The sequence below is a fragment of the Nycticebus coucang genome, chromosome 17 (genome assembly GCF_027406575.1).
Source record: "Nycticebus coucang isolate mNycCou1 chromosome 17, mNycCou1.pri, whole genome shotgun sequence".
In the NCBI taxonomy this organism is placed as follows: Eukaryota; Metazoa; Chordata; class Mammalia; order Primates; family Lorisidae; genus Nycticebus; species Nycticebus coucang.
The window spans coordinates 48,994,897-49,022,354 of record NC_069796.1 but is presented as its reverse complement, the minus strand read 5'-3'; the positions used below and the strand labels follow the sequence as shown (position 1 = coordinate 49,022,354).

Here is a 27,458-nt window from a genome sequence, read left to right as displayed (position 1 = left end):
GTATGTTCTTGTTTGGTTTATCGAAGATTAGGTGGTTGTAAGATGTTAGTTTCATTTCTTGGTTTTCAATTCGATTCCAATTGTCTATGTCTCTGTTTTTGTGCCAGTACCATGCTGTCTTGAGCACTATGGCTTTGTAGTACAGACTAAAATCTGGTATGCTGATGCCCCCAGCTTTATTTTTGTTACAGAGAACTGCCTTAGCTATACGGGTTTTTTTCCGGTTCCATACAAAACGCAGAATCATTTTTTCCAAATCTTGAAAGTACGATGTTGGTATTTTGATAGGAATGGCATTGAATAGGTAGATTGCTTTGGGAATTATAGACATTTTAACAATGTTGATTCTTCCCATCCATGAGCATGGTATGTTCTTCCATTTGTGAATATCCTCTGCTATTTCCTTTCTGAGGATTTCATAGTTTTCTTTATAGAGGTCCTTCACCTCCTTCGTTAGGTATATTCCTAGGTATTTCATTTTCTTTTAAACTATGGTGAAGGGAGTTGTGTCCTTAATTAGCTTCTCATCTTGACTGTTATTGGTGTATACAAAGGCTACTGACTTGTGGACATTGATTTTACATCCTGAAACATTACCGTATTTTTTGATGACTTGTAGGAGTCTTGTGGTTGAGTCTTTGGGGTTCTCTAAGTATAAGATCATGTCGTCAGCAAAGAGGGAGAGTTTGACCTCCTCTGCTCCCATTTGGATTCCCTTTATTTCCTTGTCTTGCCTAATTATATTGGCTAGAACTTCCAGCACTATGTTGAATAGTAAAGGTGACAGAGGACAACCTTGTCTGGTTCCAGTTCTAAGAGGAAAAGCTTTGAGCTTTACTCCATTCAGTAAAATATTGGCTGTGGGTTTGTCATAGATAGCTTCAATCAGTTTTAGAAATGTGCCACCTATGCCTATACTCTTCAGTGTTCTAATTATAGAAGGATGCTGGATTTTATCAAATGCTTTTTCTGCATCTATTGAGAGGATCATGTGATCTTTATTTTTGCCTCTGTTAATATGGTGGATAACGTTTATAGACTTGTGTATGTTAAACCAGCCTTGCATCCCTAGTACCAACATTTTCTATTTCCAGACATATTACCTCTACTGCTTCAGCCTCCTAAATGATCTTTCATCTGTTCCACACATGTTGAAACAGCTCATTTTTATTTTAAAAACATAGCAGATAATGAATTCTCATGATTTCCAAATCAGAAATTAAACAGGGAATGGCATGAAAAACTTCTATTGCTTCCCTAGCCACATTTTTCCTACCAGAGGCCACATTTTAAAAATTTGTTCTTGTATATTCTTCCAGGGATATTTTGTGTGTATACAAGCAATTCAATGACATACCCGCCCACCATTTTTAATATTATAGCATACAAGACACTCTGTGTTGCATCTTGCTTTTTTCACTCAGATGTTTATCTTGGGAAGACTTTCATGTGAATATACAAACAGTATCCTCATTCATTTTCTCAGCTGCAAAGATTTCCACAGCATGATAGGAGTCATAGTTTATTTAGCTTGTCCTCTAGTGGTGGCAATTTTGATTATTTTTGATATTTCACTATTTTAAACAATTGCTGTAACAAATAACCTTATACATATGTCATTTCATGTGTTTGTGATTATATATGTAGGATAAGTTCCACAAAAGTGAAAAAGCAGAATTCTAAGGGCGTGTGCATTTGCTGTTTTGACAGATGTTGCTTAATTGCTCTCCACGGAGTTGTGTCAAAGTGTTCTCCTACAATGTTTGAGAGTGTGTCTTTCCTCATGTCCTACCAAACACACCTGTTACCAAATTTTGTGTCTTTGTGTAATCTAGAGCAGTGGAATGGTATCTCAATTTTTTTTAATTCAAACTTTAGAAATAAAAAATATAATAATTGAATCTGTTGTCTTCATTTCTTCTGAATCCTATTTCCAGGATAATTTTTATTATCATTCTGATGATAGTGATGTCATCAAACATTTTTGCCCTTTTGTTCAATTAAAATATATTATTGAATTATATTATATTATTGAAATGAATTATATTATTAATAATATATTAAAATTATTATTATTTAGGGCATATAGATTTTCCTTATTCCTTCATGAAATAGATAATTCCTGAGCATTTATCGGACTTTAGGCCCTAGAGATAAAGCCCTCAATAAAACAGACACATTCCTTGTCTCATGGGGCTTATATTCTAGTTGGAAAGGTATTTAAAAATAGATAAACAAGGGTGGCGCCTGTGGCTCAAAGGGGCAGAGCACAGCCCCATATGCCGGAGGTGGCGGGTTCAAACCCAGCCCCAGCCAAAAACTGCAAAAAAAAAAAAAAAAAGTAGATAAACAAATAGGTTATCACTTAAGAGTCTTAATTGTTCGGAAGATAACACAGGGTGATATAGTAGAGAGACATAGACGGAGACAGAACAACCAGCCCCTCTCTGAGATCCACAATCTTTAAGAGCAAATAGGACAATGGGTAAAGTGAGTGAAGCGTTCTCTCAAACTTACTCTTAATAGTCGTAATTTTTTACTATTTGTTTTTAGTCTGAACTGACCTGTTGCTTTGGTATTATGTGGACAGAACTTGAAGATCACCATTAAGACTGCTCTAGAGACACTCAGCCAGAGACAGAAAAAGCCATTCCAGTTTCCCTAATGGGCTGGTGCTAAAAACGAAAATGTCAGTCTAGTTCTCAAGGAAATGAGCCAGAATTCAGTTAAGAGTAAATTATCTTCTCCCTTTCACTATGCACTCAATAAACAACTTATTGTGTAGTATAATCCCATTTGGATTTGGAATATAGCCCAGTTTTCACCACATGGGTTAGGTAGTGGGAAGAACACTGCTCAAAGGATCAGATTAAAAGATCCTTTGAGTCTTTCTGATTGGATGTTTCTGATTCTTTCCTCTTGCTGACCAGGTGACTTTGGGCAAAGTATAGTGAGATGCTTAAAGGCAGCTTTATGGAAGCACAAAGTCAGCTTGCTGCAGTTCTGACTGCGACTGATTGATTTGTGGGTCATGGTTCCTCTTTTAGAACCAGACCTGTCTCTACCTTGGACTTCAGTTCTGGTATTAGTCTTGACTTGTATTTAAGTCCCAGATTCTCCCAAGACTAGGACCTTGCTTATGCACCAACTATTTTTCCCTGAGGCTCTGGTCCTGTTACCTGCTCTCAGAAATTTCATTTTACTTGCCCAGGCCTTTAACCATCTTCAGTGACCAGGCATGCGGTACCATTCCCCAAGACCTATAGAGTATCTATCTCCATTTCATCCCACTGAACCTCTGTTGAGCTTCTCTCTGTCTCTGGCTGACACCCATCACTGCATTTCACTGGACACCAGCTTTTGTTTCTCTGAGTGTCCTTCTACCACTGACATCGGGCCTGCTTCTCCTGCCCCCAATTTGGAGGCATGTCTAGTTGCTATCTTCCCTCACTCTGGCCTAGGCTAATGCAAGGAGTGTCCCAATGAAGGAAGGAAAACTCCCTAACCTCACCACGTGTGTTCTTAGCTTCACGCGGGAAGGGATTCAAGAGAGAGCCAAGTAGTGAAAGCAAATTTGAGATAGACAACAGACCCTACCCCACGAACAGAGTAGTGATTCTCTTCTGAGCAAGAGGGGGACTCATACGGCAATGGTACATTTTAAAATGTTTAAGAATTCTGGGGGAAACATCTGAATGTGACCAGCATTGTTAGGAAGTCAGGTCAGTAAGGTTAGTCATACTGCTCTTACAGAAAGTTAGTAATGCATTAGCTTTCTAACACATCCACCCATCTTCGGGTGGTCCCAGGCAGGTGACCAGCTGGTGAATTCCCTTTTTAGGGTGGTTAGGGTTTGATATCTCTCAAAATGGCTGTAGTCAGGCTCTCTTGACCTTCCTTTTCTGCCTTATCCCTATGTTAATACCATAACCAGAATGAAGCTGGATCAAGCAAGTGGCTTCCACCTTTTTCTTTAGCAGTGGAACCTATGTTACATGTGAACTTTTCAGTGGAACTCAACCAGAAAACAACAACAACAACAAAGAGCTTCTTTAGATTATTTGAATTTTCCTGGAGAGAAATATATCATTGTTTGCTGAACCTGGGGAACACTACAGAACCCTAGGATTCCTCAAAATTTAGTTCCAAACTCTAAACCAGGTGATTTTGTTCACCTTTTCTATCTTTTTGGCAGCTCAGACAATTAAATGGCCTGTTAAAGTCACACAATGAGATGTACAAAATCCCATCTCTGGAAATGCGTTGCCTCCAAATACAATAGGAGCTCCTTGAGAGGACAGAGACCTTCTGTGCCATGTGTCACTCTTGTGCCCTTTCTGTATGGCACAATGTTTGGCACATAGCAGGTGCTTGACAAGTAGTAGTGAATGAATGAATGCACAAGTCTTCAGAGCCACCACTTAGTGACAGTCCACAAATGTTTTCTGATGACCTTCTATGTGCCAGACTCCCTATCCTTGGTTCAGGGAATAGAATGGCCAATAAAGCTGATCAAAGAGGTTACTTCCCGTTTGCATATAGCAATAAGCAGGGACCTTGGACAAATGATTCCATGAGGATAATAAAAGAATTGCAATGTGCAAAGACCTATGAAAGGTGAATATAGAGGCATACCCGGAGGAGCCGTAAAGTTTTCTTGACAGCGTGACTGTTAAGTGAGGATGAGTCGGGATTATTGAAGCCTGGACTTAACAGAAAGGGGGAGCTATCTGTGAAGGAGCACAGGGGAAGGGAGAGAGAGAGAGAGACACGTTTTGCAGAAGCCCTTAAAGATCCAGAGTGCCTTGATGGAGAGAATCAAGGGGCAGGGAGCACAGGCTGGAGAGTGGGCCTTTGGGGGTCTCAAAAGAGGCAGGTGTTCCACAAACAAAACATAAGCCTCCTACTTCTTATAAGATGCCATTGACCCACACATATGCTTGTGTCTGTCTATGGCTGGTTTCCTGTCACAACAGCAGAGCTGCTAAGCTGCAGCACAGACCAAATGGCCGAAAATATTTACTATGTGGCTTTTTACAAAAGATGTTTGCCCACTCTTGGACTGAAAAAACCATGGAGACAAGGACAGAAGCCAGCTGGGCCACAAAGTCCCTGCTGGAGTGAGGTGGGAGTGGGGTGGAGTTGGACCCTGGGCTCTGGGCCCACCTGGCCCCTAGCAGCGCTCTATTTGCCTCCTCAGAATTCTAGGCTCTGTCCTCTTGGCTGGGGTTTGGCCATGGCCTGCCTGAGGGAAGGCAGTGATCTTAGCTGCTCAGGGGCAGGAGCCCTGCCAGGCTCTGTCACTCTTCCAGAGAGGGCTGTCTCTGCCTGGAGTCCTGGGTTGGGCAGGAATGGGGCAGTCCTCAGTCTCCACCCATCAGCAGAATGCCTCTTCTTTAAGCCTTCCTGCACTTGCCAGCCCCTGCACCTCTGCCCAAGCTGTTCTTTCTGCCTCCAGTGGCTGTTTCCACTTATTATTGCCTATTAAAATCCTTTCCACACATTAAGGTAAAGTTTAAATATCACTTCCTTCAGGGAGCCTGCCCTGATTGCCACCCTCACTTCCCCATCCAGATGAAATGCTCCCTCCTCTTCTAGCCTCTCATAGTGCTCAGCCTCCTTTCCCTTATTGCAGAGACAGAAGCAAGTTATGATTCCTTGAGGTGGGTTGGCCCATTCATTCATTCATTCACTCCACAACAATTTACTGAGCATCTACTATGCAACAAGAGTTGTAGAAAAAGTCTCTGCCTTCATAAGAATCAGAGAGGAAATAACAACTAACAAGTAAATAAACAAATAAAATATTTTCAGGTTGATAAGGGCTGAGAAAAAGTTAAATGCATGATAGAGAGTTTTGGGGTTGGGTGTGGGTACACCAGGTTAGACAGGTCAGGCAGGGACAGCTTGCTGAGGAGGTGAAATTTGAGCTGAGGAGGCAGCTACGGAAAGAGCTGGAGAGAGGGCATTCCAGGGCGAGGGGAGAGCAGGTGCCAAGACCCTACGGCAGGAAAAAGCTTGGTGTGTTTGGGAAACAGAAAAAAGGCTGCTGCGGTGGGGATTTCCTGGTGGGAGAGAGGTAAGAAGGGGTCAGGGAGGTGGTGGGGGTCAGGCCAGGTCAGGCTCTGCGAGCTCTGGTAAGTAATGTGGGGGTAATGTATACAGGAAGCCACCAGACAGTGTTAAGCAGGGGAGTGATGTGCAGCCACTCATTCAGTAATGACATGTGCCTCTTTGTGACAAGACGCTTGGTGCTGAGAACACAAGGAGGATGAGAGATGCTCCCTGCTCTCTAGACGTGAATGCTCTAGCTGAAGGGCCTCCTGAATGAAGCCAGCCCAGCACAAGGTCTGGTTTTCCACTTTCAGGACAGAGATATTTGTTCTGAAGTTTCCTCTAGTCTCTGTTACCGAGAGTGTAGTCCATGGCCCTCGGTGTGGCATCACCTGGGAGCATGTTCTTGAGAAGTGCGGTTTCTGGAGGCTCACCCCAGACTGAGTGAAGGAGAATTGGCATTTAATCAAAATCTGTAATTGATTTGTGTGCATTTTAAACTGGCCTAGGAGTAATCAAGGTAGACTGTGATAGATTCTTACTAACCAAATTTAGAAGACAGTAATGAGTCAGATGCCAGCTCAACAACACGCAGGGTGGGTGGCTAATGACCTTACACCAGAGCTGCTCAAGACTTTCAAAGTGCACACACACCAGCTGGCAATTTTGTTAAAATGCAGATTCTGGCTCCATAGGTTTGGAGTCGGACTCCAAATTCTGCATTTCTAACAAGCCATAAGGTGATGCTGATGCTCTTGGTCCTGGGACCTAAACCCCATGTGACACGCCCCTCCAGCAGTCCCCTTGAACTTGATTTTCATGATTACTCTGTTGGGAGATGCGTAGTCTCATTCAGTGGACATGGAAACAGAGACGTACAGTGCTTGGCAGGCAGCTAGGCTTGTGTCCTCCTCTGTGGAGTGGGGATGAGGGCACTACTGCCAGCATTAGAGGGCTGTTCAGCAGAGTAAATAAAATGTGATGTGCTTAGCACAGTGCCTGGCACATGGTAAGGACTCAATATTTGGTAGCTTGTTTATTTTCTAGGACTTAACTCAGTTTTCAGCCTCCAAACCTGGGTTTTTTCCCACCAGTTTAGTGGCAACCAGAGGATAGCTCAGCTAGAGGATGAGGTTAGGTATGAAAATATTTAGCAATAATTGAATATGGGTGTGGTCAGTTGGTAGAGTTCCCTTGGAAGTGTTACGAGTTCATTTCTCTAACCATGAGGATGTTTGTAACTTGGAGCTGGTTGCCCATCAGAGCTTCCCCTTCCTCAGAGTATGCTGGAGACACAGATGCATCTGCTGGTCTCCCCTTTCTCCCTCAAACCACACACATGGCCAGTCTGTTCCAATAACAACCGTGACCTTAGACCCATCAGCGTTCAATTACTAAGACCACAGCAACCTGTGCTATTTCAGGCATCTCAGGTGATCTCAGGTGACACAATGATGACTAAATTTACAGGCCTGTGGCCATCTCCATTTTAACAGAGTGCCTCCCTTCACTGGCCTCTCAGCTTGCTTTCTTCGGTGTTGACATGTCTGAAAGTGCTCCAAATCCTGGGGATATACTCTATCTGTAGTTCTGAAGTAGAAATAATCTTTAGAGCACTTAGTAATCTATAAAGCACTGAATTTTATTTCATAGTATTAAAAAGGATAAAGAACAGATATTATCCAAATTGCAAATGAGAAAATTAAAGAGATTAAGTAATTTACCCTCTATCTCCATGTAAGAACTGCCTTCCAACTCTGAGCTCATTTATTCAGCCTATTTTACTGAGCATCCAGGAGGCCCTGTGCAGGACCCTGGGGAGAGAATATTGAGGAAAAGTAGATGAGTCTTTGCCTTCATGGAGCTCACATTCTAGCGGGGAAGACCAATGTCACACAGATTAGCACTCAGATAAATACGATACTGCTGCTGTGCTAAGAGCCGAGGGAGTGGTCATGTTGCCTTTAGACCACGTTGCCTAAAGCCTGATAGAGGGGAATTTGACGTGAAATAGCCGGCTTCCATGAAGCCACTGAGCTTCATGGATTTAAGGAATGACCATGCAAGGCCCAACAAGGACCTTTGCTTCTACCTTAAGAATTATTGTCAGGCCAATTGAAGGGCTTGCAGATTGTGTGTTTTGCTTAGAACTCCCTCAGCACTAATTCCAGTCTTCCTTTTTATCCTTGCTTTAATCTCTTACATGCCTCAAACATCCTTGAAGATAGAGATCAACTCTTTAATTTTGAGTGATACCCAAAGAGGTTACATTTGAGCTGAGTGGCTCAGTCAATACCCTGGCCACACACGCCAGCCTCAGTGTCTGTGGAATTCAGTGGCATGGGTTTGAAGGCCAAATGCTGACATTTTAAACAGGACAGTGGATGACATATGTGTATATCACAGGCATCTGGACCTGAAAATGAGGACAGCAAAGAATCTAGAATCCTCCATTTTGGTCACCTTTTCATGCAAAATTGAGAAGGTTTTCCAGCCTGAAGGAATGTAAGGCAGCAGTGTCTGGGCTCTGGTGTTAGATTATTTAGGTTCAAATCCCAGCTCTGCCACTTAGCAGATTCTAAACAAATCATTTCTATTTTTTTCTGCCAAATGGGGGAAAAAAGATCTTGTCTAAGAATGTTATAAGGATTAAATAAGATGGTGCTAGTGGAGTGCTGGATACATGGTGAGTGTTAGTTAGTGGTAGTGATAGTATCAACAGGGTGCTAGCGTAGAGCCTAGTCCACAGCATGAACCCCGATCCCTTCATATGTATGGGCAAAGACCCCCTGTGAAATACGATTAGCTGCTTCCTTCAGGTCTAGCTGACAAGTGAACTCATCTCTGCCCTAGCAGAAAAAAATAAAAAACAAAAACTTCTGATGCTAGCAATCAACAATCATCACCACATGGGTCCCCTCAGCTTTTTCAGCCTCCATTTAGATGGCTCACCCTGTCCCACAGTACCTGCCCACCATTCCCCAACACTTCATGCCTTTGCGTAGAGATGGTCATTTTATAACTGCTTTTTGGACAGCCTCCTAAAGTCACATCCTTATGAAGCCTCTCTCTGCTCTCCTATGTAGGGTATTCATTCATTTAATCACCAAGTATTGTTGGCACATTTAACATGTGCCAACCTTGTTTATGATACTGAGGGCATAGTGATGAACAAAGGTTCAATGCCCTTGTGAAGATTACATTCTGTTTTGTGGAAATAGGCAGTATGACTCTGGGAGGCTGAGGCAGGCAGATCACTTAAGCTCACGAATTCAAGACCAGCCTGAGCAAGAGTGAGACTCCTGTCTCTAAAAATAGCCAGACGTTGTGACAGGCTCCTGTAATCCCAGCTTTTCAGGAGGCTGAGGCAAAAGAATCACTAGAGCCTAAGAGTTTGAGTTTGCTGAGTGTTACAATGCCATAGCACTCTACTGAGGATGACAATGTGAGACTCTATCTCAAAAAACAAACAAACAAACAAACAAATAAACAGGCAATATGTAATATGTAAGTAGATAAACTAATGTCAATGAAAAAATGCTGCAGGTGTAATCCACCAATCACCCTCCCTCCGCCCATCCTCCCCCTTCCCTCCCCTCCCTTTTCCCCTTCCCCATATTCTTAGGTTATAACTGGGTTATAGCTTTCATATGAAAGCCATAAATTAGTTTCATAGTAGGGCTGAGTATATCTTACAAGGGTACATGTGAAACTTAGTAAATGTAGAATATAAATGTCTTAACACAATAACTAAGAAAATGCCAGGAAGGCTATGTTAACCAGTGTGATGAAAATGTGTCAAACGGTCTATGAAACCAGTGTATGGTGCCCCATGATCGCATTAATGTACACAGCTATGATTTAATAAAAAAATGCTGCATGTTGGGGGAAGGTGATATGATAGGGACCACTGGGGAGGGGGGGTGTGGGGAAGCTACAGGGATAATAAGATGATTGGGGAAGATCTCTCTGGGGAGGGTGTATAAACCCAGGCTAGCTTGTAGCCGAGTGAGAAGAAGGGAACTGACCATTCCAGGCAGAGGCAAGAGCAGGGCAGCCAGGAGCAGAAGGAAGGGTGGTGGGGTCAAGCAGAGTGGGAAGGGCTGGGGTGCTGAACTGAGCGTGAGAGGCAAGTGGGGCCAGGGCATGGCTGCCTTGCTCTGAGACTGTCCCAGTGCTTCACAGCCACTCTGTTGTGGTCCTTTGAATCTGTAGCCCAAGTTCACTGCCTAGATCGTAGTCAAAACTCACTAAATGTTGACTGAGTAGGAGCCAATTTGAAGAAGAGCTGGAGAGTTTGGGAAAGGGTTTCGGGTGAGGCAGCATGACTAAGGCAGTCTTCATTGACTCAGCACCCTTAATACACTTTTTTCCGACTAATTCTGGTGGTATCTGGGCCTGTGCCCAGAATTTGAAAACAATTCCAAATTGCAAATTTGGAAGAAGCCTCTTGCCTCTGGTTGAGATAAACATAAATCATCATCTCTCTTGCATGGAGGCAGAGCCAGACAGGAGGGGTTCTGGGCACAAAGATGAGCTGTTGATCAAGACCTAATCATTTTCAAAATAGAAACTGGAGCTGAGTGTAAATGACATAAGAGGAAAAACAGAGACGTGGCCTCCCCAGAACTAGCATAGGCTGGTGGGACAAAGTGCACTGGCAAAGAGGGCCTGGGAGAGGGAAGCTGATGGCTGAGGGTGATAACTGGAAAACAGTCAGACCCACCAGGACGAGCAAGTGGCCAGGAGCGAGGGTCTGAGTCACCTCTGAGGAAATACCCAGCTACTCGTAGCTTTTCCTGCCCCCATGGTGAAAACCGTTTGCTCAAATCCTGTTCTATTTCAGGAAACACCAGCTGCATCATAGGAAGTCCTGCTCTTTCCACATTAGGAACAAGAGTCACTTCTCTTTGCTTTTGGGTGCTCACACGACACCACCCCTGGAGGGCAAAGGGTTATCCTGCTGCTCAGCTCAGGCAGAGCTGCATGGTCTGACCTGGGAGGCAAAGCAGGCCGCTCTCCCTCAGGCAGGCAAAGCTGAGCTTGAGTTACCTCCATGAAGTGTGGATTTCAGTGCCTCTGAGGAGCCCTGAGTGTTCCTATATCAGCTCAAAAAGAAAGAGGGAAAAACGGCCAGATTTCATTCACTGTCCGCTTCTTCTTTTCCTTCCTTCTTACCTGGGAGAGGAACTCTGATGCTCTGGCCTCACTTTCCCAGAGAGAACCCATGAGCAGGGACTCTGGAATGCGCCCTTCTTTATTTTAGATTGGTAGTTTTGTGTGCTCTGATAGTGATTGCCCGGCACCATTGGTGACAGCTGTCTTCTGAGAGTGATTGGGGGCAGGCAAACCGCAGGTGACTGCAGTGGGCAAGAGTGGGCTTCCCCCTCTACCTCCTAGGCCTGATTTAAAGGGTTAGAGTTGATATGTGGTGAGGGTTGCTGAGGACAGGAGGGACACACTGAGGACGTCAGAGGACAAAGAGTCCTTACTGGGTGGGCCTGGGAATTTTTTCCCCTGAATTCCATATCATGGAGAGTTATCTAAGAATTCTATTTTGACTTTAGGTTGTTTAGAAGATTCAACAAATTTTCTAGGTTTTATTTGGGCTCTCAGTAGATATTTCAGTTACAAGACCTGCTATGACATGAATACAGAAAACACCAAATAAAGAATGGAAAACTTCCCCCTTTGCTAATGAGAGGGATCTCCGTATCTGCCACTTTGAGATGGATTATGGTTTCTTCCCACTCAAAAGTACAGTGGATCAAGATCAGCCTTTATTTGTGATAAAGGTCAAATACAAGAATTTATTCGGATGCTAGTTTTGTGATCTGCAGCTTACTGTAGCCGAACATACTGGTATGGTAGGAACCAGAGCCTGGGGAATTTTTTGGCTGCCATTCACTTGCTGTGTGACCCAGGTCCAGGAGCTGCCTGTCTCTGGGCTCCATTCTTCTTTGAAAAATGAGAGGGTTGGATAAGATCATGATTTCCAAAATCCCATGACTATCTAACACAACATTAAAAAAAAATTGCATAGTAGAAAGTTGTGCCTGATCAAATTCTCCTTTAATCCTCCTGTTTAAGGAAAGGAAAAAGTCTTGGTGTAGACTTAAAGTGTCTTTGGCACCTTTTTAACACTCCTGATCTTACTTTTTTGCAAAATGAGAACATGTTTTAGGTTCTGTTTTTCTTGAGCTACAGTGTTTTATGTTTTTGCATTTATCTTTATGGTTACCTTTAATTTTTGATGAGTGAATATAGTTTTCTGTTTATAGCAGTGATATAGGATTTTCTCTTAAACATATTTGTCTAGATGAGAATATTTAAAGAAATATATGAAGGTGGCATGAGCATATGATAAAAGCTGGGAAGTTGGTACTTGAATGGCTGGGCTTTGGAAAACCCTGGTGTAGGTGACCTGTAAGTGGTTTTCCAGCTCTGATGGCCTCCAAGAATGAATGCCCCAGTTCAGCACAGAGCACATGTTGCTGGCTCCCAAGTGTCTGAAATGTAAGCTTAATGCATACAGTGATTGTACGTGGCTTTCTGGCCACTGTATCTCAAGTGTCTGGTTCAGTGGGCAGCATATGGTTGGACTTCAACAATTGATTCTGAAGGAATGGATGCATGACTCAAGTGGAAAATACGGGATGTGGTATCTTTTTTTTTTTGCAGTTTTTGGGTTTTTGGCCGGGGCTGGGTTTGAACCCGCCACCTCTGGCATATGGGGCCGGCGCCCCACTCCTTTGAGGCACAGGCGCTGCCCGGATGTGGTATCTTTTTAATGTTTGGGAGCAAAAGAGAAGGAAAGCTTTTTATTTTAGACTGTGGAGTGGGGCCTGAGCAGTTGCAGGTGGGCACATATACACAAACACATCAACACGTAGCAGAGAACTCAGGGTGGTCCCCATGCCTCACTCCTCTGCTGTGTGATCCTGGCAAGGGTCTTAACCTCCTCAACCTTCAGTTTCCCCACCTGTTCAACCACAGACACACACACACACACACACACACATACTTTATGTTTTCAATGTTAACGCAAGTTAAATTTTTGTGATATCATTGAAATTCACAGAACACATGTAATACTATTTCATTTAAAAATGATGATTTAGCTCTTGACATCTTAGATCCTTTCAGGAAAAAGGCCAGGTTTAAATAATAAACTAATGGGTGAATAAGTAAATGAATATTTTACCTTTTATTTTCAATCTTGCTTGTTTTCAAATCTCATTGGCTCTCTGCTTGGAGTATTTTTAAATTCACTGGCTGTTTGGTTCAAATGATGTTTTAAACAAGTTTTGGCGTGGCGTTTGGACCTGTTGTTTGCTGGGTTGGAGTTTGGGCGTGCCACCAAACTGCCTTGGCTGGGTGACAGTTTAAATACGGCCAAACAGCTGGTCATGCTGGAAGACTTATTGGTGGGAAGATTCCACAGAAACAATGTCCTGGCCCAGGCATCCCTGCCCCTGTGGGGGGATCTGAAGGGCCAGGTGGTCTCCTGTGGTCTGAGGGAGACTGCTGGGTTCAAGGGGAGCCATTCCTGAACCCTCATCCAAATGGATCTCAGGTTCTGTTTCCTTCTTTCCCTGGGGCTCTAGTTGGCCCTGATTTCCAGCAGTAGTTGGGAGCCGTTGCCTCTGGAACTAGAATTGGCCAGAGAGAGACAGAGACCAGACTTTCTCACAAGCCTCACCGTGTGTTTCAGGTGAAGGAGAAGGGGTTTGAGGTCAACGTTCAGACAGGCTGAGCCCTGCCTCCTCCCCCAACTGCAGCCATTGGGCTTCATTTATTAGCCTTTTCTGAGGGTGTAGGATAATCAAGGAAAACAAAAATGGAAGCGGAATTCTGTACAATAAAATGAAAAACTTCCCAGTGATTCAAGCAGCGTGAATACTTCCTACAAAAAGAGGAAAGTGGCAGGGCTGCTGTAGTGATGAGTTTACACAACTTGGACAAATCACTGGACCTGTCCTGCCCCATAGGAGGCCTTCCATAAATAACATATATTATTATTATTAACTCCTGACCTCTCCTGGGCCTTGGTATATTTGTCGAAAGAGCAATCATTGGGAGTAGCGGCTCAAGGGGAGGAAGCCGGAAGTGTGCAAGAGGAAGATGGGAATTACTGAGCTGTGATGTTTATGCTCCCACCTAACACTGAAAGAGAGATGGACGTGCTCAGAGGCCTGCTGTAGATCTGCCCCCTCAGCCCAGCTCATGTTCTTCGGGACAGAGTGGCTTCGGCTGGTCAGACAACTGTACACTGACTTTGCATTGACCCTCTCCTCTCTGCTTAATTGACTTCGAAGTTAGAATACACCTCAGATAAAGCAAACATGCCTCAGACCCTAGATTTTGCAGCAGCCCCTTAATTGGGCCACAGGAACGTATCCTCCTACTTGGCACACATTTTTAGTTTTGAAGGTTGTCATGGGCATCCAAGGAATCTGTTCCTGAGCTAGTGAAATATTAGGAAGAGCTAAGGTCTCTGAGGCTACATTTTCTCTATTTTCTCTCTTGACTTCAGGGCGTGGGTGAAGCAAAACTGCCAGAACCTAGAAGTTCACTCTGGTAAAGTTAGAGGGGAGTGGCCAGGAGTGCTGGCTCACGCCCGTAATCCTAGCACTCTGGGAGGCCGAGGCGGCTGGATTGCCTGAGCTCAGGAGTTTGAGACCAGACTGAATAAGAGTGAGACCCCATTTCTACCGTCAGGCCTTGTGGCGGGCGCCTGTAATCCCAGCTACTTGGGAGGCTGAGCCAAGAGGATTCAACCCTCCTACCTGGGGGGATTTGAGGAACCACTGGAAAACTGCTGGCCCGACCCCCAGTGTTAACTGACGTGGCTTCAGTGGGCGTGGAAATGAGCCGTATCTGTGGTAGAAAGGTAGCCTATTTTCCTCTCGCTCGCATCCTTTTCCATCCTTCCTTCCCTGCTTGCCCCCATATGTAGCTGAGGGAATCAATAGGGGGGTTCTCAGTGATCTAAGTGAGGGGGAATCTTTGTGGCCAAAATAGGTGGGTGGAACCTAGGTAGGTGTCTTCTCCAGCAAGTTACAGACATGGGCTTAGGGTCCTTGGCAAGAAGAGCAAACATCAAACTGGCTATGGAGGGCGAGGCCAGGCATGGCCTGGGACGTGCCCTGGCAGAGCAGAGGGTCTGAAGGCAGACCATGACCACAGAGATCACTGAAGGCAGGTTGGAGCAGCCCTTAAGGCTGAGGATCCAGGCCAGCAGCAGGGCAAAAGGCTGGAAGATGGAGAGCTGAGCTGGGTGAGGGAGGAACTCTCAGAAAATACTCAGGATGCTGTAGACTTAGAAGAACTGGTGGGAAAGGCAAAGAAATCAGTGAACAGGGGAGGATAAAAGAGGCCAGATAAAAGATAGTCAAGGACAGAGCATCACACACTGAGCTGTCTGTAGCCCAGGGCATGTCTTTGGTGCCTGGACTTTCTCAAAACAGTGTTGGACATAACTTAAGGGCCTTTGTGTCAGGAGAAAAGCTGGCGAGAGTCCTCCTGCTTTTGTCCGTTAGACGTGTCAGGCTGCAAGGGTTTTTTGACCTGTTTTTCTCATTATCGGAGCCTTAGAGTTAGGGTTTGGAGCTGGGGAAGCCCGAAGGCTGTCCAGTCTGTGTGGTTGTATGGTTTGTAAAGATGATCTTCTGCCTGGTCTTATTGCTTTTTTGAAGTATATTGGGAAGGTCTGGATGATGACTATTTCACAACACTTCATGTCGCAGAGTACTGATGGTGCCAGCGCTGTTTACAGAAAGCAGAGCACTGGCGAGGCAGGGAGGGCATTAGGGTCCAGACTCAGTGTCACCATACACCTGAGGCTCGGTGTGGTCGTTTATGTGAATGGCTTCCCACACGCGCTTGGTCACCCGGCAGGACAGCCACAGTTATGCATTCCCTTAGCAATAGGTCAGACTGGTTTTGTGCTAAGTTTCCTGGATCACGCCACTCCAACGTGTCATGTGTACACTTGGTTGTCATAGCATGTTGCTCAGGAAGGCCAATCTTGTAGGCCAGAGGTCATACACTGGCTGCCCCCAAGCTGTGCTGGCCCCTGGATATTTTTTAATTTGGTCTGCACCAGGTTTAAAATTTTGAACTAATTGCCCACATCGTAAACTTAGAAGATGCCATCATTTCTGGTTTCCTTGAAATATTGGTGGATCTGATAACATTGGTTTTTGCAACTGCTCCTTTTCCATGAGTCATTTGTTCTCCACATGCCACCGTCCCCACCCAGCCTGCTACACATCTCTGTTTTAACTGTCAAATCCTACCATGGGTAGTACAGTTCGAGTCCCTTGGCCTAGATTGTTATCTTATGCAACCTGTCCTGTAGAGCAAAGTTTGGTAAACTATTGCCTATGGGCCAAATTTACCACTCTAACTGCATAAATAAAATTTAATTAGTACACAGCCACACTCGTTGACACATTCTTAGAGTGTAGTAGTTGCGACAGAGACCATATTGCCTAAAATTCCAAAATATTTACCATCTGATCCTTTAAAAGGCTTGCATGGCCAGAGGGCTGACTTCTTACTACAGAATGGCCCATCAAGGTATTTTCTAAACAAAAGTTTTCTCCTGTCCGAGGAATTCTCCCACTGAGAATTAACTGAACTTCATGACTTTCCTTTCTGACTTTATTTATAACCCACCAGTGGGAAGTGGGTGACCTCTTGCTTTCCATTATGAGGCTGTAATCAGTTTTCATGGTCCAGGCCATGTAGCCGTTGGTTTCCTTCCATTAATATTTTTCCGCCTTATCTGCTGTATCCTTGGGGAAAGAGCAGGACACCCTAGCACTATTGGCATCTTGCATTTCTGTAGACTCTAGTCCTATCCCACAGGGATTTGCCCTGCTGTGGATGTTATTATTTCTAAGAACAGAATCTTGCAATGGAGGTGGGTGGATCTTTCACAGTATTCCTGCACCTTTTCTCAGCTTTCCTTCTCAAGACTGTGTGTGGCACGCCGATCTCCTACCCAGTCACTCTCCTCACCTCACCCCCCTGTCTTCTTAGCTGTGGAGCCCAGCTCTAGATGCTGACAGAAAATGCCAGAATCTTGCTTTTTCAGCCCTCTACAGTGGCCAGAGGTGGTCTCCTGACCCTGTTCTAGTTAACAACAGAAAAGGGAAGTCTTCTGAGAAGTTTTAGGAAATATTTTCCCCCTCATAAGAGAGCAATAGATGCAAGAGAGAGTCCCTTGTCTGAGTGTGGCTTTGTTTGCATGTGCTGCAGCCGTCCTGGGACATGAGGGGAGATGTTAATGATTTGTGAAGCATGGTGGGAGGGGGAGGGAAGATCCTGCATTCCTGGGGACATCCCTGAGCCTGGAACCTGCTCCATTCAGATGGTTCTCATTATAGAAGATCCTATGAAAAGCTTCTTGTTAAAGTCACTTTGGATTAGGTATTCTGTTACTTTGTAGCCGAAAGCATCTTAATTCAAACAATCAGATACTATTACCTCTAGTTTACAAAATTAAAAAAAAAGTAGCAAAAAGTATATAGTTCTTATTGGTTTTTAGGTACAGCTCTGAGTGCCTTCCACAGAAGAAGTAATTCATTTAGTTCTTATAATGATGCTATGAAATAGACATTTTCATGTCCATTTAATGGAAGAAGACTCCCAATACCTACTAGAGTGATATTCTGTGAAGCCACATGCTTGATTAGAAGCAGAGCTAATATTTCACCCTGGGTTCAGACACTTTGGGGTGAATCAGTGTACTGAGCTCACTGAGCTCCTTCTACTTACTGTAGAGAGGAAATGGTTTGCCCCATCTCACTTAACAGGTCTATGACACCTGGTACCACCCTTCATCTGAGACAGGCATGGGAGCAGTTTTGTATATCTGCCATCCATCTCCTCACCTCCTAGTGAGCTCTCCACTGCTGTGTACCCTCATCATCCTTGAGCTTGTCACTGTCCTGGAGCTTAGTGGGTGCTCAAGCCAACTGCAAGATTTAAAGCCTCTTTGCTTTCCACCTGCTGTTCTTTATTCCTCCCTTCTGGCTGCAGGCATCAACCATTAGTTGCCAGGTGAGCACAGGAGGAGGAGGATGTGGGAGGGTGGGTCCCCTGTGCTCTGCGTCCCATAGGGGGATATTGCATGGTAGTCATGTGCACTGGGTTTGGAGTTGGGCAGAGTTAAGTTCAATTACAGATGTGCGACTTCTACCATGTATGTTATGGGAAAATCCCTTTTCTTCTCTGAGCCTCAGTTTTCTCTTCTGTAAAATGGAATAATAATGGCCTACTCAATGAGATTATTTTACATGTTAAATGAGACATGCATATAAAATGTTTAATGAAGTACTCAGCACCAAGAAATCACCCACTAATAACATAATAGCTATGTTATTGGTGATATTGCTTTTTTATTTTTACTATCACAATGTTTGGGGTGGTGTGTAGGCTAAAATTTCTGGAGAATCAGTTGCTCTTTATAAAGTGGATGAAACCTCTGGGCATTTAGGAGTGGGGGGGGTGCCCAAGAGAGGTGCTGACCCAGGCCTCAGGAAAGCAGGATCCTAGGTGGGCTTCCCTTTTTTTTGGGCTTCGGTTTCCCTACCTAAGAAGTGTATTTCCTGCCTGAGACTATTGCTAAGGGCCTGCCACAGCCGGAACAGACCACACTGTGATATGTCCCCTGCATTGCCCAGGGGCAGTTGAGGGCCCTGACTTGACTATTTCACCAAATTTGGCCAAAGCTGTCCACTGGTTTTCATCCCATTAGCTACCAGCATGACCAGTGCCCAGTGCCTGGCGGGGGGTGGATGGTCACTAATCCAGAGCTAGATGAATGAATGGACTCCAGTGAGTGAGGGAGCTGCTCTTGTGACCCTTGAAGGTTGGGCAGGTTTGGTTTCTTACAGTATAAATATTTAGAGTATGACCAGGATTATAGCTTTTGGCAAGAGTGAAACACTTACTCATAGCTGTGGCCTCGAACCTAACCGAACCAGGAGCCAGCACCAGAATAAACTGCACTGTACTGCCAGCCTCAGAGCCAAAGTGACACTGAGCCAGGTCCGGCCTTTTTTTTTTTTTTCTTTAAGATGATTTTACAAACATTCTAATATCTAGTAAACCTGATCAAACCAGCTGCTTCCTTCCTTTTTTGCTAAAACCCTGAACTAGAACAAAATGAGACCACAAAAAATCCTTCTTTATAACATGCTCAATATGCATAAATAACAAGAATGTTAGCTAACATTTGTAAGACAATCACCTTGTGCTAAGAGCATTGTCTTATTTATTCCTCAAACAAACCTATGAGCTAAGCGCTATTTTCATTCCCATTTTACAAGTGAATAAAATTTGACAGCTAAATAACTTTTGCCAAGGTCACATGGCCATTGGAAGACAAAGTGAGTATTTGAACCCACTTCTGTCTGATTCCCAGGATGGTCCTCTCAGCCCTCTGGCTCTCTGGCGTCCTCAGCATCAGTGACAGCTGTAATTTATTAAGTGTGCATGGTGAGGCAGTCATGAGGCTGAGCATTCATCACACATGAGCTCAGTTAATCCTGACACAGTATATCAGCAGGAAGGCACCATTATTAGCTCCATGCTAGCAATGAGGAAACAGAGCGTTTGCAAGATTATATAATCTGCCCAGAGTCTGCAATGCTATTTCATGCAGAATGACAGAGCTCAGCAAACTCTCCAGGGCAAGAAAGAGCAGGGGACTTTTCCAAGGTCATACAGTAGACTGGTGGTTGAAGTAGGTCAAGGTTTCATTGAAGATTTTTGATTTCATTGTGGGGAGGGTGTTGGTACAGTAACAGTGGGAGGGGCCCTGCCATATGGCTGATCTGCCATGTCCCTTGCCCTAGTGACAGGAAAAAGAGAGTGGATTAGATGCTTTGGTTCATACAGACCTGTGTTCAAAGCACAGCTGCAAAACTAACTTGCAGGACAATCTTGAGAAAAAGCCTTCCTCTCCCTGAGCCTTTGTTTTCTCTTCTGCAGAATGGGACAATAACCAGGAGCTGGAGGCATGCCTGCTTTTCGGGGTTGCTGGAGAAGTGCAGGAGAGAGCATACATGCAGCATCCTTCACAGTGACTGCCACACAGTTAACACAGAGCAGCTGTTATTGTTATTACTGACTGAAATCACCCATGAGCCAAAAGAGGCTTGGAACTACTGCACAGTACAGCGGAGGCTTGAAATATGCCTCACGATGACTGACTTATGATGGGAAGGTGACCCAGAGGCTGAGGAGTGCAACTCTGTGAGACACACATGTCGTCAGGATACACACACACACGCACATATGCACCTGCAACCCATGCATACACACACACTTGTGGCATACATACACTTATACACATGTGCACACAGAATATACACAATGTACTGTGGTGTTTATGCTTTCACACATGCACCTAATTTGCTCACACATGTGCACACTCATGTACATAATATACCTGTGGCACACACGTGTTCCTTACATGCACTTGCAGTCTGCACACATGTGCACCTTTGGAGTACGCGTGCTCATGCACACACACGTACTTACACAATATACTTGTGGCATATGCATACTCTCACATGTGTGTGCACACATGTTCACCCACACGCACACACACATATGCACACACAATGCACTTGTGGCATACACTTGCTCACATGCACACACATTCCGCATGCACACACTCCTTCCCTCCCTTAGCTTAGTTAACACCTACTTATCCTTCAGCTCTCAGCCCAAATGTCGCAGCCTCAGGACAGCCACCCTGACCTTCCAGGTGAGGCCGGGTCACCCAGGCTGAGCTCTTTTGACACTTTGCACTTTTCCTCCTCAGTTTGCAGCTCAGTTGTCATTGAGTAATTGCAGTAAGTTTATTAATTCTCTATTTCCTGTAAGAATGTTAGTTCCATGGAAGGCAGGGATAAACCAGTCTATTCTCCACTGATCACAATCCCTTCAGGTAGCCTGGCACAGTGGGTGGTGTTTCTTCCGTCACACTTGCCATCAATTCAATACAACCAGCAGGATGCTTTTTGCATGCAAGCTGGGGAATAAACTGATTCCTACTGGGGTTACCCTAAATGAGATACCTTGTACAGGAGTTTTGGCCTTGAAGTCTGTGATGATTTGTAGACTCACTCAGAGAGAAGCTTCACCATGCTGTAGAAATTGGTAACAAAGAAAATCCGAATTTCAGATGCAACTCTAGTCACCAGGAAAACATGTTTTTTGGGAGAGAATATCTAAGAAGTCTGAAATGCAGACAGCTCCTTATTGCCTCTTATTCCACTTTCCCCTGGGAGGTCAAGGGACACCAGCAACTGCCACAAGTGATCAGGCTGATGAGTCACTCTCTGGGCTGGGAGTGGGGACTGTTTCCTTTCTCCTGCAGCAGCAGGCAGGCCCCTGTTAGACAAGAGGGCAGAGGTGGATCGAGAATGGAGATGAGAAACACAATGCGTGGTGGTAAACAGCAGGCTGCTGGGGTTAGAGTCATTCATCTTCCTTTACTCATTACCCATTAGCAAATAGTCATGGTCACTTTCCAGGTGCCAGGCAGTATGTTAGCTGCTGAGGATACAGGAGAAAATGAGATAGACAGTCCTTGAACTTGGGGTGCTCAAGTCTAGTTAGTGGGATAGACAGGGAACTAGGCAACCAACACGAGGTGTGATCCATGCTCCAATGGAGGTGTGCAGAAGAAGAGCTCCAGGGAGGGTGGGGATGGTTTCCAGTAAAGTGGTCTGAGGGAGGGGAATGGTGAGTGAGCAGGCCCCAAAGGGCAAAGCTCATAGGAGCTCAGCACCTCAATACAGCAGCAGCAGGTTGGGGCTGGGGTGAGGTGGGGTGGGCAGGGTCTGGGGGACACACAGTTAATCCCTGAGAAACCTGAAGCCTCCCACGGCGATGGCAATAGACCCTAGGACTGAAGAACCCATAGTGAAGAGCGGACAATTTGGATGGGAGGTGGAGGCACTCATGGGAACTGGGGCTTTGGGTAAGGTGAGGGAGCCTGCGAGAGCTTCTCTGGAAAGCAGTGAGGAGGCCCTGGCTCCTGCAGACCTGGACACTGGGGAACTTTGCTGTTCAGTGGCTATAAGATGGTGCATTCTCTGGGCCTGTTTTCTCCACTGTCAAATGGCAGGGAGACCTAGGTGACCTGTGTTGCTGCTCACCAGTGCTCATCAGTCTGGGGAGCTGTGTGCTTCCCCACCCCCAGACCACCCATTCCTGCATCTCCCTGCCCAGCACTTTCCACCCTGTGCTGTCCATCAGGCTTTCTGGTTTCTATCACTAAGCAGAAGCTGTGGCACTGTGACCAGCTCGGGGCACATCTCTGGGCCTCAGTTTCCCTAGTAACGAGAAAGCGAGGGTGATGATAACACCACCGACTCCTTCAGTCCCCTTTTGTACCACTCTCTGCCCCTGCCTTCCCTTCCTACTCAAGCTCTTTTTTGCCTGGATATCATTGTCATTTCCTTTCTTCCTACCCTTCTCCCCCATTTTGCCTTGTCAATTCTTTTTCATCTTTCAACCCCAAGTTTAAACATTATTTCTTCAGAGAAGCCTTCCTGAAGAAGGTCTATCACTTCCTGTATTTGATATGAGTGCACTGTACATTTTCTTCCCCATCCAAGTGGTATTTAGCTCACTTTGGGGGGTTTACTGAGTGCCCTGTTCCCTCCCTGGGGTATGAGCACCATGGGCAGGGGGGACGTCTTACACGCTTGTTGGCGTGTCCTGGGCATATGTTAGGCACTAATGATTAGTTGTGAATTAATAAATTACTATGTAAATGGATATATTATGTTTCATACATATGTAAGTTATTAATTAAACTCACTCCAGAGCTATAAACTTATTTAAGTTCAATTCAATAAGCAGAGACCATCACAAAATTTTAGTGACAAATTGTCATGGCCACTAGAGGGCGATGTGAAACCATAAAGCTGGGTGGTCTCTGGGACCACCCCCCACCCCCCCCCCACCCACACCCTCGCCCAGGGCCCTTTTGAGAGGTGGAAGTCTAATGTTCAGTCCCTCCATTTCCTAGATTCAATGAATAAAATTAAAATACATATAGACTGTTACGAGTTGGGAAGCTTGCTAGAGCCTATTTAGTCCAATCCCAATACTGAGGCCTGAGGCAGAGTGATTCCCTCTGCCTCTGCTCACCTCACAGCTGGGACTTACTCCTAGCCATGGACAAAGCCCTCTCTTTTTCAGTAGTCCTATTTTCTATTACATAGGAGAGACTACTGTAACTTCTGTCTGTCCATCCATCCAGTTCATATTTATGGATTTTCTACTATGCGCTGGGCACTGTGTCAGGTGCTAGAAATTCTGGAATACAAAATAAGCCTTTATCTCAGAACTCCACCATCTAGTTGAGACGATGTAGGGATCATGGTGAAACTCGCCCTTTTCCCCCTAAAAAGTCCCTGAAAGATCAATTCATAGTTAAGGCAGATTAATAAGAGAAATACTTATTTCCAAATACCATTCTTGGTGGTGATGGGGGGAACGATAAGAGTGATTAGCCCCTGTCTCAGTGATGGTCAGATACCTTTATAGATGCCTTTGTGAAGGGAGGGGGGAAAATGTGGAGTACATGTGCAGCAAGAGGTAGTAGGGAGGATGACTAGATGGAGGAAACAGATTAACCTGAGAGACAGGTTTGTATTTTAAATGATTTGAGGCAGGTCTGCTAGCATTCAGTGGGAGGAAAGGATGTCAGTTATCCTGACATTGATCTTTTGATTGAGACAGTAGGGTTTTGTGCAGATAGAGGGAAAGCCCCTTCTAATGCTTTCTGATCTTCAAAGACCTTTAACTTAAAATATTCTTTATGTCAAGTAATTACTTTGGAATAAAACTTCCTTAGCTCCTTCAAAGGCAAACATCAACAAATGATATATGGTTACCAACTGTGATGGGTGTGAAAGAGAAAGGCAGAGTCTGGGACAAATATAACAGATGCCTTTTCACAGAGGAGGCTCATTCTTGGAAGATGGGCCATCTAGCGGAAACCTGGAGGCTGACCAGGGCTGGTGGAGGAGCCCACCATGGCTGAGGAAGCCCCCTAACCCCTGTGGCCTTCTGTTTCACCATCTGTATAATTGTGTAAGCATTTCATGCCTTAGCTTTTGGTTAGAAGGGGCTTGTTCCTTGAATATTTGGGGCTGCTGGTATGTGGGGTTTGTAGTTGGTGTCATGGGAACCTGGAGTCCAACTCTTGGAAGAAAGGGGACTTCCACATTGATGGCCTCCTGTTGGGCAATGGGCTAGGAGCTAAGGGACAGCTTTGTTCTGGGCACAGGAATACTGCAGCTTTAAGACCCAGCACAAGCCTTCCCCAAGTGTGGCTCTTGGACTGCCTATAGCCAGCCACCTGGGGAGCTGGTTAAACATGCAGATTTCTGGGCCACACCCCTGCAGAGAGTAGTAGATCTGAAGGAGTGCCTGGAATCTGCATGTTAAGGAGCTGGCCTGGTCACCCCAGTGCACACTGAGGTCTGGAAGCCATTACCTTGGATTTTCCTATAGAAAAGATTTTCATTTATTTATTTATCTATTTTCCTAATCTTTAGACGATGTGGGGTATAGAAAGGATTTATGAAACCTAGAGTTTGAATTGGCTAAATTGTGGCTAAACTGAAGATTTTGTAATTCACCTCATATTCTAATCATGAGGTCAATTAAGTTTGAAAACTTAAAAAAAATTTTTTATTAAGTCTTTTGTACATAGATCATAAATACATCTCTGCCATTTTCAATGTGTTGATTCTTTGTACAAATTGGAGTGCTTACATCATACTAATCAACATAGCTTTCCTCTCATTTACCCAATTATAGCGTGAGGAAATTCGTGTTCTACACATGATAGATCCAACTTGTACTTGCAATATGCTCCATAGGTGTGGTCCCCCTACTATCTCCTACTATCCCTCCCACTCCATCCTGTTCCCTCTCCCTCACCTTCCCTCCTTCATCCTAGGCTATAGTTGTGTTTCATTTTTCATATGTAAGTGTGAGTGATTATAAATTGGTTTCACAGTAGTACTGAGTACATTGGATACTTTTTTTCCATTCCTGAGATACTTTACTAAGAAGAATATTTTCCAGCTCCATCCATGTAAACATAAAAGAGGTAAAGTCTCCATTTTTTTTTTACTGCTGCGTAGTATTCCATGGCATACATATACCACAATTTATTAATCCATTCATGGGTCGATGGGCACTTGGGCTACTTCTGCAAACTCTTTCTAGAAAAAGTGCTACATCTCTCTCGTTGCTGAATATCTCTACCACACCTAGCACATTCTTCAAAGCACTTTTTCTAGAGTGAGTTTGTGAACTTAATTGTCAGACCTTGCATGACAAAAGCTCTGATGGTCATTTCAGAAAAAGAGTTCCAAAATTGCTCTGAAGGGTGAAGTAGGCACTGGTGCATACCTTCCCAAGGGGAGTACTTTGAAGGAGACCATAGCAGTGGTATTCAGCAAGGAAGCCTGTATTGATAGCATTTTTCCTAGAACAAGTTCATGAACTTAATTGTCAGACTTGTCTACTTTAGGATCTCACTTTAAAGAGGCTTATTTATAATGTAAGTTTTTACACTGCTGAAATTCTTTCTTGTGTGTTAATTTTCCTAAACGATGGGCACACTAAACTATATATGCTTCACAGACTATATAATAAATTTAAAAACCTAGATTCCATTTTGTGGAAGATCTATAGTCTTCATTTCCAGAGACTGGAGAGAAGAGAAGGTTTGTGGGAAAGGCACAAAGAATTAAATTTCAAAGCCCAGAGTTAATCTCCTTTAGGATAAAGCATTTATTTATTGTCAGATTTATGATCACTGCCCACCTGGGACAGGCTAAAAGCCTGATGCCCTTGAATTTGACATTGCTGAGGAGGCTTCAATCCCACTAATCCTGCCCAGGATGACTACCGGTGGGCCTGGGAATGCTCTGACACTCTCATTCTAGACTTTAAAAGGGCTGAGGCAGAGAGATATATATATTCTTTTTTGTAGAGACAGAGTCTCACTGTACCGCCCTTGGGTAGAGTGCCGTGGCATCACACGGCTCACAGCAACCTCCAACTCTTGGGTTTACGCGATTCTCTTTCCTCAGCCTCCCAAGCAGCTGAGACTACAGGCCCCCGCCACAACGCCCGGCTATTTTTTGTTGCAGTTTGGCCGGGGCTGGGTTTGAACCCGCCACCCTCGGCATATGGGGCCGGCGCCCTACTCACTGAGCCACAGGCGCCGCCCCTAGGCAGAGATATTTTGCATCATGGAGATGTTGTGGCCTTTTGCAAAGAATATTTCATTCAGAACCCTCATCTCCTTGACCCGTTGCTCCAGTCTCTGGCTTGTTCATTACGTTCCCATTTTGGGGGCAGTTGCAGCAGTAACCAGGCTTGCCCAGACTAGACCTTCCCGAGGGCAGTGGTCCTTTGAGCTGTGGCCACCCTCATGTGGCTGCCTGGTCAGAGAACCTGTGAGCAGAGGGCTAACAATGGAGACGTTGACCCATTTACCCTTCACCTGTCCTAGAGTGGCCCAGGATCTGTAGCAGAGAGACAAGGAGGTAAAAAGAACGAGGTCTTGACCAAGGCAAGGGAAACAAGCATAAGGGTGACAGGTTTCTTTACGATGGGGACTATTCTAAGTCATGCCAAATCAGTGGCCCAGGCCGTTGACTGGATTTAGGGCCTTGAGACTCTAATTTGCACTGGTGCAGAGAGAGGAGATGGCATTAAGGGGGACTTGAAAGACAAAATGAAAACGGCAGGGACAGGAGATTAGTACATGTTTTAATGGAAGCAAGGACCCGTGGAAGAGAAGACGGGAAAAGAAGTTGTCACACATGCCCGAGAGGGGCACTGCTGCCAATGTCCTCCATCAGGCACATGAATTTGTTTGACGTGTACATTTCACATATACTTCATATGTGTACACGGGTGTTATTCACTATCTCTCCTTTGATTCCCGCTAGCACTGTAAGACAGGCTGGTGTTTCCATATTACCAGTGAGGAGACAGGCCCAGAGGAGGTTACCATAACCAAAAGTTGGCGTCTCTGATCTCTATGCCCAGTACTGTTTTGTTAGTGAGTTTTCCAAGGTTAGCCTCACTCAAATGACATTTTCCACGGGAGTAATCATATAATGAAGATGAAGCAAACCCACACTCTTTTTGGCACAGCTCTCTCCAGGAGGGTCCTCTGTGGAGCTCTGTTTAGAAGCCACCAAGTTTGTTGGTGCTTTGGGCACAGGTAACTCAGAGCTACTGCCACTGCTTTTGGGGGGAAGAGGTGCACTGCCTTCCTGCTGCAAGATGAAGGCTGTGCTCAGGATACATTAGTCTGGTGACAAATGTGA

At 44.8% G+C, this 27,458-nt stretch overlaps 1 protein-coding gene across 2 annotated transcripts in view; it reads left to right on the top strand.

Annotated features, from left to right (window-relative positions):
- Positions 1-21,761, top strand: part of SH3TC2 (SH3 domain and tetratricopeptide repeats 2) — a 151,179-nt gene extending 129,418 nt beyond the window's left edge. For both annotated transcript variants that reach the window (XM_053567039.1, XM_053567041.1), the window contains exon 17: positions 20,062-21,761. In XM_053567039.1, coding sequence (XP_053423014.1) covers positions 20,062-20,289 — 228 coding nt within the window. In that variant the 3' untranslated portion in view covers positions 20,290-21,761. The remainder of the gene's footprint in view (positions 1-20,061) is intronic.
- The last annotated feature ends 5,697 nt before the right edge of the window (positions 21,762-27,458 follow it).